General features: G+C 44.7%; 1 protein-coding gene across 3 annotated transcripts in view; it reads left to right on the top strand.

Moving 5' to 3' along the window:
• The window catches only part of LOC106587624 (nuclear factor of activated T-cells, cytoplasmic 3), a 77,841-nt gene that overhangs the window by 12,141 nt on the left and 43,155 nt on the right, over positions 1 to 22,545 (top strand). For all 3 annotated transcript variants that reach the window (XM_045708155.1, XM_045708154.1, XM_045708156.1), the window contains exons 2-3: positions 9,725 to 10,901; positions 19,560 to 19,722. In XM_045708155.1, coding sequence (XP_045564111.1) covers positions 9,725 to 10,901; positions 19,560 to 19,722 — 1,340 coding nt within the window. The remainder of the gene's footprint in view (positions 1 to 9,724; positions 10,902 to 19,559; positions 19,723 to 22,545) is intronic.

Genomic DNA, 22,545 nt, shown 5'->3' with positions numbered 1-22,545 from the left:
GTCTAATCAACCTGCCTGGATACACAAAGGGAACCCAGGGTTAGGTTACTACTGTTACCTCCAGCCCTCACACACACTGACTGAGCCCTGTGTGGCGCAGGTGGCTCTGGAGGACAGGTAGAGTGCACGCACCCTACTGTTCAAAGGTTTAGGGTCACTTAGAAATGTCCTTGTTTTTGAAAGAAAAACCTTTTTGTTTTTTTTTTCCATTTAAAATAACATCAAATTGATCAGAAATACTTTTTAGACATTGTTAATGTTGTAAATGACTATTGTAGCTGGAAGCTGATTTTATGGAATATCTACATAGGCGTACAGAGGCCCATCATCAGCAACCATCACTCCTATGTTCCAATGGCACGTTGTTAGCTAATCGAAGTTTATCATGAAAATTAGCTGTTTCCAGCTACAATAGTCATTTATAACATTAACAATCTCTACACTGTATTTCTGATCAATTTGATGTTATTTTAATGGACAAAAATGTTGCTTTTCTTTCAAAAACAAGGACATTTCTAAGTGCTGCAAACTTTTGAATGTTAGTGTATGTACGTACTAACGCATGCATGAGCGCACGCACACACAGCACAGGTGTAGCAGCACAGAGAAAAAGGGTAAATGAAAGAACAGTTCATGGTGATGAATTTGTCACCAGAGAAAGAGAGCGAGAGAGAGGTAGAGCGAGGCAACAAGAGAGTGGTAGATCACCTTGCTATAACCGGAGGCTGTTTCTTAGGACATGATGTGTGTCAGTAATAATGACCGGATGGCCCTGACCCACTCAGGGTAGACCATGAGGAGAGCCTGTGCCGGGGAAGGAGAAGAGGCGTGGGCAGCCAGACCAGTGAGAATCCCCAGGGCTCCAGAGAAGGTGATGTCGGAGGCAGGTCGAGACCACCGAGGAGGCCTCTTAGCTGGCTGCCCGTCAGGTTGCCTGGGGATGGTGGAGAATGCAACATGGATGACCCTGGGGTGTGTCACGGAGAAGCCTATCCTACATCACCTATAGCAAAACTTCTCTTTAACTCCACTGCCAGGCGATTTCCAGCTATTATTAGCTTAGGAACAGCAAAGCCTCTTAGGGCTCTTTATTTAACCAGATCGGCAGTCTGATGTGGGGGCACTTTAGTTGTGTATGACGCAATCCTCTTGCAGCCTGTCAGAAGTGGAGGAGAGGAGAGGAGCAGGGGCCTCAGGCCAGGCCAGACCAGGAGTAGAGTAAAGCAGCTGTGCTTTCTATTCATTGTCTGGTTAGATTGAGATGTTCAGATGAGATAAAGGAGAGTTTTTAACTCATCTGACCTCATCTCTTACCAGGAACTTGTCCATTTCCAGAGGACTGACTCATATCTCTTATGAGGCTCCATCAATGTCATAAATCAAAGATCCATTAATTCAACCTTTGAGCATGTGGGTTGGTGTGTGTGTGCGCACGTGCGTGCATACGTACGTGGGCCGGAGTGTGTGTGTGTGTGAGGGAATTTTAACTATAGTTTGTTGATATAATGGTTCTAAAACAGGGACAGGAGGGTTGTGGTCATGTTGACCAGATTTCTTAGACCTGTCTGATCCACATGCATCCCCGACTACCCTCTCCCCCCTCTCCTCCTCCTTCCCCCTCTCCTCTTCTCCTCCTCCTTCCCCCTCTTCTCCTCCTGAGAGCAGGTGGTTGGGGTCTGACACCCCCAGGGGAGCCCCCTCGCCAGGTATTCAGTGGCGGTCCACTGGGCTAATCTGGTCTCGGTGTGAGCCAGGGCACCCAGTCCACTCCACTCCTCCCTCCCCCATATCTACCCCTTGTCCCCCCCTTTCTTCTCTCCCTCCCTCTTCTGTCTTTTTCTCTCAACCCTCCCCCTCTCTGTCTGTAAACTTCCTTCCCTCCTCCCCCCAGAAGACCATCCAGTGTGATGAAACCGTGGCATTAACAGGAGGGTTTCAGATCAGTCATCTGAGGAGGCTGGCGGAGCTTGTGGAGCAAGAGGGTTTCAGATCAGTCATCTGAGGAGGCTGGCGGAGCTTGTGGAGCAAGAGGGTTTCAGATCAGTCATCTGAGGAGGCTGGCGGAGCTTGTGGAGCAAGAGGGTTTCAGATCAGTCATCTGAGGAGGCTGGCGGAGCTTGTGGAGCAAGAGGGTTTCAGATCAGTCATCAGAGGAGGCTGGCGGAGCTTGTGGAGCAAGAGGGTTTCAGATCAGTCATCTGAGGAGGCTGGCGGAGCTTGTGGAGCAAGAGGGTTTCAGATCAGTCATCTGAGGAGGCTGGCGGAGCTTGTGGAGCAAGAGGGTTTCAGATCAGTCATCTGAGGAGGCTGGCGGAGCTTGTGGAGCAAGAGGGTTTCAGATCAGTCATCTGAGGAGGCTGGCGGAGTTTGTGGAGCAAGAGGGTTTCAGATCAGTCATCTGAGGAGGCTGGCGGAGCTTGTGGAGCAAGAGGGTTTCAGATCAGTCATCTGAGGAGGCTGGCGGAGCTTGTGGAGCAAGAGGGTTTCCGCATCATAAAACATACACCTAATGAGCTCTTAGATTGGTCATGCAGAGCATTTAGACACACTTTCACTCACATACAGACTGTAGCCTATATGCTGTATACAGTACAGTCAGACTTCACAGGCCTTTCCAATGCCATGTGGAAGTAGGACAATGATGAGACTTTTGACAGTAGCTATGTTTCATCAGATTGGCGACCGATTTTCACACCAGAGATGTTTCCATCAAATTTACTTGTTGCGGGTAAAAGGCTGTGAGTGATGATGTAGTGCAAATAAAAATTACTTTTGAGATTAAATTCTCATGTACCGAATGGGTTTCCATCGCATTTTCAACTCTACTGATGGTTTTGTCACAAAAAAATTGCCATTTTATAGCGAAAGTGCCCCAGGGTTTCCATTAGGAAAATGTGGTGCCGGACATTTGACCGGCAACATTTTAATTTACCCGGACATTTGAGAAATTTACTAGACTGCATATGCGTATGGGTGCGTAACCTGATTAGGGCGCCCACCCACGGTGCTCAGAATGACAGAAATAACATTTAGAATATGGTCATTCATATTAACAGAACATGCAAGTCGATGATGCAATGATGTGGTCCTTCTTAACAAATTCTGATGTGCACTTTGAACATGTTACAATAACTGTCCACATTTACTTTTCCTAAGCCAACAAGATGCGTAACCAACAGCAAAATCACTAGCCTAAAATCAAATCAACTATAGAGGAAAAGTTGAGCTTACCTATTCTATTGGTCAGCTTGTCGAGAAAGAAATAGCCTATTCCAAACCCACTCTGGGACAGTTGTGGGACGATAGATCCCAAAATCATACAACCAGTATGCCTAGACTACATAAAAACAACAACTTTCAAATCCAATGAGTCTGATGCAACAGATCAGAACGTTTAGCTTAAAATGTTAATAAACTATTATTTCTTCACATTATAAGGGCAGCCATACGCACAAGGCTGTAGGCTACACGTGAATGTTCATTTCATAATGCAATCAGCAGGAAAACACCATTGTCAAAAGGGCACTTCACATGTGAACAGTTTCATGTGACAGAGATGAACATATCTGTTAGAAATGTAGAAAGACTGGGAAGGCCCCTATCTGTCGGTTATTGTGATACATTATTTTGTAGACAGTTCTTGATAGAATAAAACAAAGAGCCGTTCATAAGAACCAGAAGATCTTTAATGTCCCACTGTTGGGCAAATTGGATTGAGATCAGATGGCTTCACTGCTTCCTTTGTTAATTAGCTCATGTGTAATATCTGACTCTGTTGTAGCTGCATCTCTGTCAGTGGTCACAGACAAGACAGGGAGATGACCATTTCTGTCTCTCTCTGTCTCTCTGTCTTGTCTCTCATCATTGAGTGAGTGATGTTAATGAACTGAGCTGGCAGCCTGCAGTGTGGTAGGGTTGAGTATTAATTGATGGCTGGCCATGCCACCTCAATCATTTAGAACAGCATTTAATTGAGGGGGAGATGTACATTTACAACACAACAGGTGGCACACACACACACACACACACACACACACACACACACACACACACACACACACACAAACACACGTACAACCCAGTCGGCAGATAGTTTTTTCTCTCTCTTTCCAGCAGGCTCTTGGAAACAGAGAATATCCAATAGATCTTTAATAACTGAGGTGTATTTGTGGACCCGCTCTTGTTAATTAATATGCAATTGAAAATGACTGCTTTGAAACTAACCCCTTCTTAATATGTATGCATTTGGCAATGAGTATTGGCTTCTTTGCACTTTAAATATCCAGGCAAATGTATTTTGAGTGCTTACTTCTGGCTAATGTAAACTGAATCGTCTTCCACTTTCAATTTTTACCTCCCAATGGATTTCTTTAATGCAATGTGATTCACAAAGTATTGGCCTTTACAGGTTTGTCTAACTCGATTTCTACCAATTATAATTGAATGAATTGGCTACATTTATTGAATTGTGTGGGAGACTACCAGGGCTGTCCAATCCTGTGCCTTTTGAAGGGTACCAGTATTTAGATTTCGATACCAAAACCAGTTTACTATCACAATACTTGATACCATCACAATACCAAAACGATACCGTGGGAAAAAAGAAGGCGCATTAGCCAAAGTCACAGAATGGCAGTTGATGTCATTATATTTTGGAATGTATGCATTAATGAGTCAGTTATACAATCCATTTGACTTTGGTAAAAAAAAATAACAATCTAACTACATGACAACATAATGGTAATAATTTATTTGAATGGAAAATCTCTAGTCTATTGATAAAGTGGGTATTCAAGATTTAGCCTACACCTATTTACAATACAGGTGAAATCATATCCAGTAGGATGTGTGCATGCCTTTACATTTACATTACATTTTAGTCATTTAGCAGACGCTCTTATCCAGAGCGATTTACAGTAGTGAATGCATACATTTTATACATTTTTTTTCCTTCCCCGTACTGGTCCCCTGTGGGAATCAAACCCACAACCCTTTTTTTCCCTCTTTTTTTTTCGTACTGGTCCCCCGTGGGAATCAAACCCACAACCCTGGCGTGGCAAACACCATGCTCTACCAACTGAGCCACACGGGATCACCTTTAGTTATTGAGCTTGTTTTGACTGATTTCATGGGACTGCAGATACAAAAACAATCTGTTTCCCTTCCATTTGGGACTTATTTTATTGTACTGATCAACAAAATGTGCATAGAAGAAGTAATCTCTTCTTTGATACAAGTCTGTGCTGTCTCTTTAAGACCCATGATGTCATTCTCACACACACACACACACACACACACACACACACACACACACACACACAGAGAGACAAATGCTTGAGCAAAAATGATCTTGACTGGGAGAAACTGAGACGGGGAGATTAAGTGTTTTGGTGACAATAAGTTTTGAAATCTGCAATATTTTGCGTTATGGTTTGTATACTGCATATAATCACAAACAAGGTACTAGGGTAGTGAATTGATGTTAGCTTCAGCTGTAAGCTAGCAAGGAAAGCTCGCCTACGAAGCTGGAAGCTACCGGTAACGTTATCTTCTTGTAGAGGTCGACCGATTATGATTTTTCAACGCCGATACCGATTATTGGAGGACCAAAAAAAGCCGATGCCGATTAATCGGCTGATTTTTAATTTTTTTAGTTGTAATAATGACAATTACAACAATACTGAATGAACACTTATTTTAACTTAATATAATACATCAATAAAATCAATTTAGCCTCAAATAAATAATGAAACATGTTCAATTTGGTTTAAATAATGCAAAAACAAAGTGTTGGAGAAGAAAGTAAAAGTGCAATATCTGCCATGTAAGAAAGCTAACGTTTAAGTTCCTTGCTCAGAACATGAGAACATATGAAAGCTGGTGGTTCCTTTTAACATGAGTCTTCAATATTCCCAGGTAAGAAGTTTTAGGTTGTAGTTGTTATAGGAATTATAGGAATATTTCTCTCTATACGATTTGTATTTCATATAGCTTTGACTATTGGATGTTCTTATAGGCACTTTAGTATTGCCAGTGTAACAGTATAGCTTCCGTCCCTCTCCTCGCTCCTACCTGGGCTCGAACCAGGAACACATCGACAACAGCCACCCTCGAAGCAGCGTTACCCATGCAGAGCAAGTGACGTTTGAAATGCTATTAGCGCGCACCCCGCTAACTAGCTAACCATTTCACATCGGTTACACCAGCCTAATCTCGGGAGTTGATAGGCTTGAAGTCATAAACAGCGCAATGCTTGAAGCATTGCGAAGAGCTGCTGGCAAAACGCACGACAGTGCTGTTTGAATGAATGCTTACGAGCCTGCTGGTGCCTACCATCGCTCAGTCAGACTGCTCTATCAAATCATAGACTTAATTATAACATAATAACACACAGAAATACGAGCCTTAGATCATTAATATGGTCGAATCCGGAAACTATCACGTTTATTATTTCAGTGAAATACGGAACCGTTACGTATTTTATCTAAACGGGTGGCATCCATAAGTCTAAATATTCCTGTTACGTTGCACAACCTTCAACGTTATGTCATAATTACGTAAATTACGCAAATTAGTTCGCAACGAGCCAGGCGGCCCAAACTGTTGCATATACCCTGACTCTGCGTGCAATGAACGGAAGAGAAGTGACACAATTTCGCCTGGTTAATATTGCCTGCTAACCTGGATTTCTTTCAGCTAAATATGCAGGTTTAAAAATATATACTTCTGTATATTGATTTTAAGAAAGGCATTGATGTTTATGGTTAGGTACATTCGTGCAACGATTGTGCTTTGTTCGCAAATGCGCTTTTGTTAAATCATCCCCCGTTTGGCGAAGTCGGCTGTCTTTGTTAGGAAGAAATAGTCTTCACAGTTTGCAACGAGCCAGGCGGCCCAAACTGCTGCATATGCATATACCCTGACTCTGTTGCAGGAGAAGTGACACATTTTCCCTAGTTAAAAGAAATTAATGTTAGCAGGCAATATCAACTAAATATGCAGGTTTAAAAATATATACTTGTGTATTGATTTTAAGAAAGGCATTGATGTTTATGGTTAGGTATATGTTGGAGCAACGTGTACCTAAGCGATTATATGCAACGCAGGACAGGCTAGATAAACTAGCAATATCATCAACCATGTGTAGTTAACTAGTGATTATGATTGATTGATTGTTTTTTATAAGATAAGTTAAATGCTAGCTAGCAACTTACCTTGGCTTCTTACTGCATTCGCGTAACAGGCAGGCTTCTCGTGGAGTGCAATGTAAAGCAGGTGGTTAGAGCGTTGGACTAGTTAACCGTAAGGTTGCAAGATTGAATCCCCGAGCTGACAAGGTAAAAAATCTGTCGTTCTGCCCCTGAACAAGGCAGTTAACCCACCGTTCCTAGGCCGTCATTGAAAATAAGAATGTCTTCTTAACTGACTTGCCTAGTTAAATAAAGCTGTAAAAAAAAAAAATCGGCCATATCGGTGTCCAAAAATACGATTTCCGATTGTTATGAATACTTGAAATCGGCCCCAATTACTCGGCCATTCCGATTAATCGGTAGACCTCTATCTTCTTGCATTGTAAAGTGTTGTATTATGTATCTCTTGGACATTGTTTAGCGAACAGTAATCAACAGTTTTCAATATTTCTACATGCCGTTTAAGCGTGTTAACCTCTGTGCAGCGCAAGTAGTGATGCAGCCCAGACTCCCAGTGAGTTCCTCAGGACAGGCTAGTCTAGAGCTAGTCTAGTGCTAGTCTAGAGGCAGCGTACTCTTGTGCTATAAGGGGACTGCACTGATAGACTTGATCCTCTCTCAATCAGTAGACGCCGTGAGAAACATTTGACAGAAGTACCAATACTAATTCTAGTACCGAATCGTTTTTCAGCTTCTAGTATCGGAAAAGTACAAACGTTTCAGAATACCATGCCACACTACTTTTGAATGATTTATTTTTTTAAACTTGACTAGAAAGTAACGGACCAACACAAAGTAAATGTGTGTGTTTATCCAGATGCTATGGAGAGCTACAGTGTATGACTATCCAGCCCGATGGCAGTGCTTTAGTCAGTGTATCCTCCCACATACTGTACGCCATGCCTTTGTTAGTGTGTTGTCTTGTCCTTCCTCTAAGGGCTCGGGGGGGCGGGTCGAGGCGGCACAGTGCAGCAGGCTGTTGACCCGCTCTGTTGTCCTCCTCCATAGACACACACACACCACATACATTCCGTCTATTTCTCCGTCAGTCAGATGCTGTCTCCCTCTGTCGTCACAGGATACAGCAGTCTTGTGACACTGACAGGCAGGCAGGGCCAGTGTGGAGCAGCTATGAATAGACTGCTGCGAGGGAGGGAGGGAGTTAGTGAGGGGGAGAGTGGGAGAGAGAGAATTGAGTAGGCTGCTCCTCTCCTAAAATGTCCCTTTTTACAGTCTGATTCTGATATTTCCATTCATCTTTAGCTTTAGAAGACTGTGGTTTCCTAAATGTGTTGACGCACAGGATTTGTCTCTTCTCAAGATCCTTTCAAAGTGTTTTGTTTTGAAGAACAAGCTTTTTTGCAGAAAGTGTTTTGTAATCGAAAAGCAATTTCACAACCCCCATTGCCTATGACATGAACTCTGGGGGTGTAAATATCATGATTATGTGTACCTTTGGGTAGGTTATTTGTACTTTACAGGAGAGCACAGCACAACTATGTGAAGTGATTTACGCTACTGCTACAACAGTAGTTCAAAGTGAACTGTATTTTTACAAAGTTACATAGGTTCAATATTGCAAATTCTCTTCATCTTTGTGCGAAGTCCTAATAATGAACAGAACTATGGAATAGAACGTGACATGGTGTATTTCTCGTGGTGAGTCCAGGGGCGTGTAGTGACGCTGTCCTGTGTTCGTGTCCCAGTTAGGTCCAGCCAGTTTATCAATAACTACAAATAGAGTGGTGTTGGTGGACAATAGGTTGTTGTCTGTGAGCCACCTATCCTTTGTGTGTGTGCGTGCCTGTCTTTGTGCCTGTGTGTGGCCAGACCATCGCTGAGGCAGGGCCGATGTGTATTATTAGAGTGCTGGTGCTGCCGTGATGACAGGAGAGAGCATGCACCGGTGTGTGAATTTGTTTCCTGAGGAGCGATGCTCATCGGTTATCCCTCTTGGAACCATGCCCGTTTTCTTTCTGCCCGTCTAAACACACACACACACACACACACACACACACACACACACACACACACACACACACACACACACACACACACACACACACACCTCTGTCCTCCCCCCGCCCCTCTGGAATGTAGGACTATGTCTGGAATGGAGGTAGCCTATCGACCATAATGTACCTACTGTTGTAGATGAGGACTATCCTTGTTTGTAGCGAAGCAAAGTAACTCCTCCTATGTGTGTATGTATGTGTCAAGCCAACTCCTGTTCAAGGCTAGCAGAATGAAAACCACAGCAATAAAGCACCAATAAAGGTATTAGTCAGGGAGATAGTGGAGCTGTTTGCCTGGGTCTTTTCTTATCACTCCCCTGGCGGTGCAGTGGCTCTTAGATCTCACACGAATAGGGGTAAAAGTAATGTTCTGTTGAAATAAATTCAGTTCAAAGGCATTGCCAGATCACAAGTATTAGCATCCTCCTCATATAATACAAATAGGTATTGTATGGACCATAGAGCGGTTATTGTGATGGTGACTTATGGTTCTTTTTCTCTCCATCATTCCCTCTTCAGATCTGGAGCCTGACGACAATACGTCGTTCTACATCCTCAATGTGGGCCAGCAGTCCGTGGTCAACAACCAGTCTATGGGCCAGTCACGCAATGGCAGCATGCAGTCTCACTCCCACTCCCAAGTCATCAGCTCCTCCCCCCATCAGCGCCTGCAATCCCACAAGGTGTACGACCCCAACTATGAGGTCCAGGACAATGTCAACAAAAACAAATCCAGCCCCGCAGGTGGGGGTGGGGGGCCTCCCAAAGCCTTTGAGTGTCCTAGCATCCAGATCACCTCTATCTCCCCCAGCTGTCAGCAGGAGATGGACGCTAACGAGGACAATCTTAGAGTTAATGATGGGGACTACCACCATGGGGACCGGCCCCTGTGCAGGGACCACCTGTACCTGCCCTTAGACCACTCGTACCGGGACTCAACTCTCAGCCCGTCCCCCTGCAGCTCACTGTCCTCCAGGAGCTGGTTCTCAGACGCCTCGTCCTGCGAGTCCTTCTCCCACGTGTACGATGACGTGGACTCTGAGCTGAATGAGGCGGCCGCAAGGTTTACCCTGGGGTCTCCCCGCACCTCCCCTGGCTGCTCCCCTCACCCTGGGGTCCTGGAGGAGGGTCTGTGGGCTGGGCATCAGCACCACCACCCTGCCTTTCACCACTCCCACTCCTCCCACTCCCTGTCCCCCCGAGTCTCCCCCTGCCACTCCCCACGCACCTCCGTCACCGACGAGAACTGGCTGAGCCCCCGGCCGCCGTCCCGCCCCTCCTCACGCCCAACCTCACCCTGCGGGAAGAGACGCCACTCCAGCGCAGACATCTGCTACCCGGTGGGCTCCGTGTCCCCACACCACTCCCCGATCCCCACCCCCGAGCCGTCCCCAAGGGGCAGCGTGACAGAGGACACATGGATAGGAGGCCCCTCCATGGGCATGTTTCAGTGCTTCCCTTCCGAGGCAGACATCCCCTCCAAGACTAGGAAGACTTCCCAGGACCGGACATGCTCCATGGGGGGGAAGGGGGACCTGGGCCTGGACGACTCTGGGAACGGGTCCCCCCTCATGGACTCTCCCTTGGAAGACACCCTGCACTCCCTGAAGAAGGACGGGCCAGGGGAACAGTTTCTCTCAGTGCCCTCACATTTCACATGGAACAAACCCAAACCAGGACACACACCCATCTTCAGGTATGTCTCTTCCTGTACCTGCCCTCTCAATCACAGATAGAGTTGGAAAATTCCACAAACTTTCCCAGAAATGTTGGTTGGAGGATTCCCAGAATCAGTAGGGAATAAGCTGGGAGGGAATCCTCCAACCAGGATATCGGAATAACCAAGGAAGATATTTTGCAACACTAATCACAACTCATCTTTAGCTTAGTCAGCATTTAGAATGAATACACACTCATTAGAGTCATTAGTATTACTAGGTCAAGGTAGAGTACAGATAGGAACCTTTATGGGACCTTTCTAGGATTAGTGATAAATGAACAAAATGTTCAGTAGCCTGTTTGATCCCGATAAGAGCATTAAGACACTGTTCGTACTACTATTTTATGAAGGAAGATTCTTACATTTAATCAAGTTTAATAGCAATAGATTACAGTTCACTCCTGGTTATGCAATGGCTTGGACAGTTGGGCAAGCATTCCTCAAATTTGAGCTTGCAGTCGGATATCCAGAGCTCCGGAGTTACAATTATGTAGCCTAATTGAATTGGAACAGGGGAACTACCCTGCACTTAGTCTGCACCTATCAGGGCTGCACTAGTATAATATTCTGTAGGTTATACCGGTATACCTGTGTCTGTAGGTTTGACTCCAATGCTCTCAAATTTTAGGTTCTGGGAAAGCTTCACAAGTCACTTCTTTAGACCCACATGGGCTGAAACATTTAATGAGCCACAGAGACATGATGGCGCTGTCTGAAGTAGCACAACAGTGTAACATAAGGTTGTTGGTGCCTGGGGGGAAGCACATGTGCACGTCTCACACACACACACACACACACACACACACACACACACACACACACACACGCACATATACTTTTTATCTGGAAATCGGCGTAACCAGAAGCTCTTGATCGCCGTGACGCACTGACTTCTATCAGAAAGAGCGGGTTAAAGTTTCCCTTCTCTGCTCTCCCAATGTGTGCAGCAGATGAAGTCTCAGCCTTGTTTGTGTGCTCTGGCTCCTAGCGCTATAAATCAGCACACGTCACATATGGCTGAGGGGCCACACAATCACCATCTAACCCAGCCTTCCTGAAACACCACAGTCTGGCTTCCCATTCACAGACACCTTCCAGAAAGGGGTCAACACTGTACCTTGTTATAGTGGTCTAATGCCCTGCTACAAGAGTATATTCATATCTAGGATAAACCACAATTTATAAAATGATTAGGTCTTTAGGACTAGAGTAGGCTTCCACTGTTGGATGTAGTGAGTGCTGTGACTGTGGGGTGATCTCTCCTGTCTACTGTAGAAGGTTCTGGAAGTGTCTCCGCTAGGGTTGTCACCATGATACCAGTATCGCGATACTCAGAAGTATCGTGGCAAGGAAACAAAAAACTATAGTAGAAAATAAAACCTTTTTTTAAACAACCATAGAGTTTTTAGTCTGCTTCCAGTTGTTGTTTTTTTTCCAAGGAAAAGGTTGTATCGCCACACTGGTATCGTGACAACCCCAGTCTCCAGTCAGAGAAGCTGTGTCTGGGAGGTGTTCTGCTGAACAGATGGTCCTGGCGTCTGTCTGCTGGGTGGCTGTCAGTGTTCAGTGGCTGGTGGTGGAGGAAACTGAGGCATGGCATGGGGCAGGGGGCTCCGAGTCTGAGCCTCAGACAGACTGGGGGTGGATTCAGAGAGCCCTCCCTCCCAGTCCCTCCCTATATCTTGATCCCAGATTTGTTTGCTGTATAGACAATGGGCATGAAAATGACCATTGTAGTTGGCTATACTGCACAAAAAGATCTGTAACCAGGCTAGTCCATCCCACCTCAGGGCTAACCATAGACATATAGTGAGGGGAAAAAAGTATTTGATCCCCTGCTGATTTTGTACGTTTGCCCACTAAGGAATGATCAGTCTATAATTTTAATGGTAGGTTTATTTGAACAGTGAGAGACAGAATAACAACAAAAAAATCCAAAAGAACACATGTCAGAAATGTTATATAATGATTTGCATATTAATGAGGGAAATAAGTATTTGACCCCCTCTCAATCAGAAAGATTTCAGGCTCCCAGGTGTCTTTTATACAGGTAACGAGCTGAGATTAGGAGCACACTCTTAAAGGGAGTGCTCCTAATCTCAGTTTGTTACTTGTATAAAAGACACCTGTCCACAGAAGCAATCAATCAATCAGATTCCAAACTCTCCACCATGGCCAAGACCAAAGAGCTCTCCAAGGATGTCAGGGACAAGATTGTAGACCTACACAAGGCTGGAATGGGATACAAGACCATCGCCAAGCAGCTTGGTGAGAAGGTGACAACAGTTGGTGCGATTATTCGCAAATGGAAGAAACACAAAAGAACTGTCAATCTCCCTCGGCCTGGGGCTCCATGCAAGATCTCACCTCGTGGAGTTGCAATGATCATGAGAACGGTGAGGAATCAGCCCAGAACTACACGGGAGGATCTTATCAATGATCTCAAGGCAGCTAGGACCATCGTCACCAAGAAAACAATTGGTAACACACTACGCCGTGAAGGACTGAAATCCTGCAGCGCCCGCAAGGTCCCCCTGCTCAAGAAAGCACATATACATGCCCGTCTGAAGTTTGCCAATGAACATATGAACGATTCAGAGGACAACTGGGTGAAAGTGTTGTGGTCAGATGAGACCAAAATGGAGCTCTTTGGCATCAAATCAACTCGCCGTGTTTGGAGGAGGAGGAATGCTGCCTATGACCCCAAGAACACCATCCCCACCGTCAAACATGGAGGTGGAAACATTATGCTTTGGGGGTGTTTTTCTGCTAAGGGGACAGGACAACTTCACCGCATCAAAGGGACGATGGATGGGGCCATGTACCGTCAAATCTTGGGTGAGAACCTCCTTCCCTCAGCCAGGGCATTGAAAATGGGTTGTGGATGGGTATTCCAGCATGACAATGACCCCAAACACACGGCCAAGGCAACAAAGGAGTGGCTCAAGAAGATGCACATTAAGGTCCTGGAGTGGCCTAGCCAGTCTCCAGACCTTAATCCCATAGAAAATCTGTGGAGGGAGCTGAAGGTTCGAGTCGCCAAACGTCAGCCTCGAAACCTTAATGACTTGGAGAAGATCTGCAAAGAGGAGTGGGACAAAATCCCTCCTGAGATGTGTGCAAACCTGGTGGCCAACTACAAGAAAGGTTTGACCTCTGTGATTGCCAACAAGGGTTTTGCCGCCAAGTACTAAGTCATGTTTTGCAGAGGGGTCAAATACTTTTTTCCCTCATTAAAATGCAGATCAATTTATAACATTTTTGACATGCGTTTTTCTGGATTTTTTGCTTGTTATTCTCTCACTGTTCAAATAAACCTACCATTAAAATTATAGACTGATAATTTCTTTGTCAGTGGGCAAACGTACAAAATCAGCAGGGGATCAAATACTTTTTTCCCTCACTGTACATATTCACATACCGGTATTCAGGTTGATATGACATTGAGTGGGGCTAAGAAAGGCTTTATGGCTCAGCACACGCATACTCAGGCTGACTGGATCTCGTTCAGGCAAATTAGAAATAAGTGCACTCAGGCTATCTGGAAGGCCAAAGTTAGTTACTTTAACCAGCAGTTCTCTCGGTTAAAAACTTGGAGAATAAACCCTCCTCACAGCTGCCCATGTCCCTTAATGTTGATCATGTGGTTGTTACTGACAAGGCACACATGGCTGATCTCTTTAATCACCACTTAAGTCAGGATTCCTATTTGACTCAGCCATGCCTCCTTGCGCGTCCAACATTTCCTCATTTCCCCCCACCTTCTAATGTGACTAGCCCGGATGCTCCTCCCTCTTTCCCCTGCCCCGCTACAAAGTTTCTCCCTGCAGGTGGACATGGAGTCTGAGGTGCTATAGGAGCTCCTTAAACTTGACCCCAAAAAACCATCTGGGTCCGATGATTTAGACCCTTTCTTCTTTAAGGTTGCTGCCCCTATCATAACCAAGCCTATCTCTGACCTTTTAACCTGTCTCTCCTCTCTGGGGAGGTTCCCATTGCTTGGAAGGCATCCACGGTGTGTCCTTTATTTAAAGGGGGAGATCAAGCTGATCCTAATTGTTATAGGCCTATTTGTATTTTGCCCTGTTTATCAAAAGTGTTGGAAAAACCTGTCAATAATCAACTGACTGGCTTTCTTGATGTCTATAGTATTCTCTCTGGTATGCAATCTGGTTTCCGCTCAGGTTATGGATGTGTCACTGCAACCTTAAAGGTCCTCATTGATGTCACCATTGCCTTTGATTCTAAGCAATGTTGTGCTGATATTTTTATTGACTTGGCTAAAGCTTTTGATAAGGTAGACCATTCCATTCTTGTGGGCAGCTAAGGAGTATTGGTGTCCCTGAGGGGTCTTTGGCCTGGCTTGCTAACTAGTGCTCTCTTAAAGAGTGCATTTTATAAAGTCAGAAAATCTGCTGTCTCAGCCACTGTCTGTCACTAAGAGAGTACCCCAAGGCTCGATCCTAGGCCCCACACTCTTCTCAATTTACATCAATAACATAGCTCAGGCAGTAGGAAGCTCTCTCATCCATTTATATGCAGATGATACAGTCTTATACTCAGCTGGCCCCTCCTCGGATTTTGTGTTAAACACTCTACTACAACAAAGCTTTCTTAGTGTCCAACAAGCTTTCTTTGCCCTTAACCTTGTTCTGAACGTCTCCAAAACAAAGGTAATGTGGTTTGGTAAGAAGAATGCCTCTCTCCCCACCGGTGTGATTACTACCTCTGGGGGTTTAGAGCTTGAGGTAGTCACCTCATATAAGTACTTGGGAGTATGGCTAGACAGTACACTGTCCTTCTCTCAGCACATATCAAATATGCAGGTTAAGGTTAAATCTAGACTTGGTTTCCTCTATCGTAATCGCTCCTCTTTCACCCCAGCTGCCAAACTAACCCTGATTCAGATGACCATCCTACCCATGCTAGATTATGGAGATGTAATTTATAGATCGGCAGGTAAGGGTGCTCTCGAGCCGGCTAGATATCTTTACTATTCGGCCATCTGATTTGCCACCAATGATCCTTATTGGACACATCACTGCACTCTATAAATCTCTGTAAACTGTTCATCTCTGTATACCTGTCGCAAGACCCACTGGTTGATGCTTATTTATAAAACCCTCTTTGGCCTCACTACCCCCTATCTGAGAGATCTACTGCAGCCCTCATCCTCCACATAAAACACCCGTTCTGCCAGTCACATTCTGTTAAAGGTCCCCAAAGCACACACATCCCTGGGTCACTCCTCTTTTCAGTTCGCTGCAGCTAGCGACTGGAACGATCTGCAAAAAACATTCAAACTGGACAGTTTTATCTCTATCTCTTACTGACAGTTGTGGCTGCTTCGCGTGATGCATTGTTGTTTCTACCTTCTTGCCCTTAGTGCTGTTGTCTGTGCCCAATAATGTTTGTACCATGTTTTGTGCTGCTGCCATGTTGTGTTGCTACCATGTTGTTGTCATGTTGTGTTGCTACCATGCTGTGTTGTCATGTGTTGCTGCCTTGCTATGTTGTTGCCTTAGGTCTCTCTTTATGTAGTGTTGTCTCTCTTGTCGTGATGTGTGTGTTGTCCTATATTTTTAATTCTTTTTTTCTTTTTTCTTTTTTCCTTTTTCTCTTAATACCAGCCCCCGTCCCCGCAGGAGGCCTTTTGGTAGGCCGTCATTGTAAATAAGAGTTTGTTCTTAACTGACTTTCCTAGTTAAATAAAAGTGAAATAAAGAATGAGAGATGTACGGGGAGCGGCTGTAGGCCGCAGGTGGTGACTGGTAGCACCAGACTGGGAGCCCCAGGTCCCGCGGTACGGAGCAGCATACCCTAGAAAGGTTACGCTAATCCAGGCTCCGACCTCTGCTCCAACCCGCTCCCTCCGCCCGCCACAACGCTCAGGTTTCCTAGCTACCAAACCCCTCTTGTGTTACTGTGGCTGCTGGCCAGGGAAAACATATACTTCCGGTGTTATGTCGGTGGCATTGGAGGATACAAGACAAGCCACTGTTACACCCACCTTTGTTTTTAGGCCTTAAACCTTTAGAGATGGTTTCCCAGATCTAGATTAAGATTACTTCTGGACTACAAAGCATGCTCATTGGAGAATCCTTATTCAAAGGGCTTCGAAGTCCAGGAATAGACTTGATCTGAGTCTGCGAAGCCTACCTTTTTATTTAGATTAGTTGTGACTCGTGCAGTACATCTTTATAGCATGCAATGTGATCATATTCATGGGGGCTTTCCTCTGCCATGTGCTGTGGGGGAATCTAGGCTACCAGGACAGGCTATCCTATAGCCTACTTTGATTCAAAATCGCATGGGAACAGATGCCAGTGGTACAATACCCCTCATTGACCACAATGTTAGAGACACGTGCTTCTATTTTTCTTCAAATGTTATTATTTCCTCTGGACAACAGTTTATTCAGTGAATCGGCTCCAAAGAAAGCCAGCCACCACATTTCTCCCATTTAGCCTGACTGATGGTGTCCGGAGTCAGCCAGCTGCCCAGCTTCTGATGGAGACATGGAGTATAGGGAAAAACTGACTGACTCATGTTTTGCTACTCTGTTGAGTTCTTTTTGAGTTCCCTGGCCTTTAGCAAGTTAACATTGATTTTATTTAGTGTCTGTGGTCTGCATGCTGTGTGAGGGCTGAGTGGAGGGCATTTCTGTGTGGCATGTTTGTCTGGCATAGCATGGCCTGTTGAAAGCACAATTTTAGTTTTGCCACGACCTGACGGGGCACATAAAGAAACAATAGACAATGGTTAGTGACTTTCTTTGACTAGCGGAGAAGGTTAGGCTAGCCTTCGTGGTTAGGCTAGTTACTGTAGAGAGAGGCATAATGTGGTGTAAATGTCTGCCTGCTAGGACAGCTTACAGTGATGTGTATCATTCCTCTTACTCATAGACCATGGACGCACACACACCCACACGTTTCATTTCTCCACATTTGTACTGCACAGTGCTGTGTTAGAGCAGACTGTGTCTCCCTGTAACTGTTAACAGACCAGGAACACCTGTATCATGCTGTATGGAACACATACTGAGAGCTCCTGAACTGGCTCAATGTAGCCAAGTCTTTATAACTGGCTCAATGTAGCCAAGTCTTTATAACTGGCTCAATGTAGCCAAGTCTTTATAACTGGCTCAATGTAGCCCCGTCTTTATAACTGGCTCAATGTAGCCCCGTCTTTATAACTGGCTCAATGTAGCCCTGTCTTTATAACTGGCTCAATGTAGCCAATTATTTATAACTGGCTCAATGTAGCCCCGTCTTTATAACTGGCTCAATGTAGCCCCGTCTTTATAACTGGCTCAATGTAGCCAAGTCTTTGTAACTGGCTCAATGTAGCCAAGTCTTTGTAACTGGCTCAATGTAGCCCCGTCTTTATAACTGGCTCAATGTAGCCAAGTCTTTATAACTGGCTCAATGTAGCCCCGTCTTTTTCATGAAGATTCAGTGTGTAGGCTAGTAGATGATGAATTACTAACATCCTAAATAGTTTTGACAATAATTAGCCTAAATAGGTTTTTAGAACAGTATTTCTCTGTAGGTTCTAGCTCAATAGAGTCATAGACCAGCCAAGCTACCCAGAGACCCACTGAGAGAGAGAGTTTGTCTGTGTAGATGGGGACGGATGGAGTGTTTATTTTTGAGTGCAGCTGTTCAAATATGATTGTGCCCTACATAGATAAAAACATACATAGGGGAAAAAAACCCATCAGCCGGCAGCCTCTCCTGTGACACAGCCTCATCCATACTACAGTGCTGAACAACACAACCATACTCTCCATCCATCTATATACCGTTTATAGTGTAAAACCCCTTCATGATTCACTGCTAGTTACAGTCCCTGCATGACCTATTACAAGTGTGATTATTCCAGTATGGTTAACCTAATGTTGGTGGGAATTCTATGATTCACTGTCTGACTGATGGGGTTGAACACATAGCCTACAGCCCCATTTAGACACTGTACTCTGTGTGTCACTCCGACCTAGTGTAGGCCTAGTGTGATCCTCTACTACAATGTTTCCAGAGGTCATGATTCAGCACAACCTGTTGTGCCCTCACTTCTTTATATTACCATACAAAATGTGTCATTGCATTGGTTCTTCTATGTACTTATTCTCTTTGATTAAGGGCAGTCAAACCTACATTCCAGTAGCATATTTATGTTAAAAGCACAACCTCTTTTCCCTGACCAAATACAATTGCGATAGTTGAGTGGTTCTCTATACTAAAATTCACTCATCTTACAAGTAAATGCTCTTAGTTCTCAGAATAGGACATGTGGGTGTGCTGGCCTGGCAGTAGTTTGTAAACAGCTACTGTGCTGTGCTGCCAAGGCAGGTTTGAATGAATCCAGCCAGCTTAACTAGCTCTAACCTGCCCCTGCTAGCTAATATGTTAGACCTATATCTCTGATTATAAAGCCTTTTTGTTATCCATAGGATGGTTATGTAGTCACAGCGGCTCACAGGTAATGTCTTCCCAAAAGACAAGAAATGCTAGGTGATATAGGCTATATCTATATGTTATCCATAGATCACCTAGGTAATGCCTAGGTGATCTGTATCTTGTTGTTATCCAAACCATCAGTACCCTTATTGTCTCTGTATCGGTCTGTCCCCAGGACCTCCTCCCTGCCCCCCCTGGACTGGCCCCTACCCCACCTGTTTGGCCAGTACGAGCTGAAGGTTGAGGTGCACCCCAAGGCCCACCACCGAGCGCACTACGAGACGGAGGGAAGCAGAGGGGCGATCAAAGCTGCATCAGGTGGTCATCCTGTTGTCAAGGTAAGACCATATAGCTTATTGTAGTCTTTCCCCTAGATTGTTTTCCAGACAGGGCTCAAAGGCCCCTGGCATCAACATTGTTAAAGCGGGTGGACCTTCCTCACTAATTCACTGGCCTAGTACATGGTCAGTGAATAACCCATAGAAATCAGAATAACCAAAACATTCAGTTATTACCAGCTGGTGTAACCAACCTTACCTAATAGCTGGCAAAACACAGGTCAAATGGCTTTTTAGGTTGTTGTTGAGTTTATTTATTTTTACAGGGACAGTGCACATTAATCAACGTTTCAGTAAAAGTGCCGGTTTCAGCCAGCCGGCTAATTTTCAACCGCAGTCCCTGGGAAGGTTTATTAAAAACAATTACAATATAGACAATCATTGAACAGTGAGCACACGCAGAGTAACATAGGACAAGCAAGACATAGCATACAGACAGAGCAACGTAGGACAAGCAAGATGTAGCATACAGACAGAGCAACATAGAACAAAAAGCAACAAGACAAAATCCATAAAAACAACAAAGTGTTTCCACACCTCACAAGCTACAGACAACAGACAACATGGAAAGCGGCAATACACAGCTAGGGATTATGTTCACAAATCTGATTGACCTTTAGCCATGTCTTCATGCATTTTGTGAAAGTGTGATATGTGGTGCAGTTATGTGTGTCTGATGGCAGTGTATTCCAGACATGGGACGCTCTCACAGAGAAAGCGGATTTACTAAAGGTGCTTTTCCTTAAGGGAACTATACAGTCACCTCTCATGGCAGACCTTGTGGATCTGCTTCCATATGTTTGGGTTTTCTGTTTAACAAAAATACTGAGTGGAGGGGGAGCTAGGCCATTTAGGATCTTGAATACAAGACATGCGTCGGTGTATTGCACAAGATTTTCCCAACTCAGGAGCTCATGCTTTCTGAGGATGTAACAGTGATGATGGCTATTGGGCTTCCTATCGAGCACTTTGAGAGCCTGTTTGTAGACAGACTCAATAGGTTTTAATGTTGTATAGCAAGCTTGGGCCCAACTAGTCAAGCATTATGTTAAGTGGGGGAGTATCATCGATTTGAAGTACAGTCTTGCTACCTCTGTGGTCAAACAATTTCGTATAAATCAAAAATTAGCTAGGTTGAATTTGGTTATTTGAATTACCTTTTTCACATGCTTTTTAAAAGAGAGGTTGGAATCAAGTATGATGCCAAGGTACTTAAAATCAGATACCACCTGGAGCTTCTCCCCTGACACATAGACATCTGGCTCAGTAGCATCTGTTGCCCTCTTTGTGAAGAACATGCAAACAGTTTTTTTTTCACATTGAGATGCAAACCTGAGCCACTTTGTAACCTGGACCATTACAGTAGTGAGTTCTTGTGCAGCTTGTTGTTTGCTCTTTGCATGCACATATATCACTGTATCATCTGCATACATTTGAACTTCAGACCCAGTGCAGACAGAAGGCAGATCATGAATGTAAAGGCTGAACAGGAGGGGCCCCAGTATTGACCCTTGGGGCACGCCCACATCATAGCTAAGAGTGGGCGACAGCTCAATGCTCACTCTGACACACTGAGTTCTGCCTTCAAGGTATGATTTCATCCATCTCAAGGCATCGGGGGAAAAGTTGAACTTGGACAATTTTGTGATGATGGTCATAGTATACAGTAGGTCATGGCCAGTTTGTTGTGCCCGTCTGTTAGCATGATGCCTGACTGCCCTGCAGTGTGTTACATAAGGTATGGGGCTGTTGTTATCCAAACCATCAGTACCCTTATTGTCTCTGTATCAGTCTGTCCCCAGGACCGAAAGAAACGCACACCTATTTAGGCGAGGTGCTGGCTAGCGGAGTAGAACACTTGAAAAATTAAAGGAGAGCCGCACACTCTAGGAGCTCAGATGCAATAATGTAATAACCTAATATCCAACGTTTAGACAGACAAGCTGTCTTCGTCAGGGTATAATGACAAACACTGTGGGGTGACTAGTTTATATAGTGTCAAAGGACACACACAGGTGTCTGTAATCATGGCCGGGTGTGGCCTGATATCATTGGTTAATTCTTATATATTAAAATAGCATACAAAAGACATAAATGGATAGCATACGATCATAGATGCAATTTGGCAACATAAGCCTACAAACATTTACAACAGCAAAATCACAAGAATGGCTTCAGATTAAAGTCTATGTTTAGGCCGAAGGGAGCAAGGGTCTTTAAATTAAAGATCCAGGCAGCCTCTCGTTTTAACAATAAATTGTCGAGGTCACCCCCTCTCCTAGGGAGGGTGACATGTTCGATGCCAATATAACGTAAGGACGAAATCGAGTGGTTTGCTTCCAAAAAGTGGGCCGCAACTGGGTAAGTCGAGTTTTTGCACTCAATGGTGCTACGATGCTCCGAGATTCATACTTTTAATTTGCACTTTGTTTTACCCACATAATTTAAAGATAAATAACTGCCTTAGTGGAGCACGTGATAACACCTTTGATTGCATAAGGTAAACCTTTCTGAATCTAACCTATACCACCAGGGAAACTATCACCGTAGTCATGTAACCATGATGTCGGTGTAGCAACCTGGACGCAGGAAGTAGAACTAAAGAACCTCTCTGATGTAAACTACAAGAGGTAGTGCAGCTCAGTTCAGTTCTGGAGGAGACCTGCATCTATACTGACAGTGACAGTCTGGAGAAGGAAACCCGAGTGGTGCAGCGGTCTAAGACACTGCATCTCAATGCAAGAGGCGTCACTGCAGTTCCTGGTTCGAATCCAGGCTGCATCACATCTGGCCGTGATTGGGAGTCCCATAGGGCGGCGCACA

Source organism: Salmo salar, chromosome ssa26 (assembly GCF_905237065.1).
Source record: "Salmo salar chromosome ssa26, Ssal_v3.1, whole genome shotgun sequence".
Lineage (NCBI taxonomy): Eukaryota > Metazoa > Chordata > Actinopteri > Salmoniformes > Salmonidae > Salmo > Salmo salar.
Note: the sequence above shows the minus strand (reverse complement) of the source record. Positions and strands in the feature narration are given on the sequence as shown.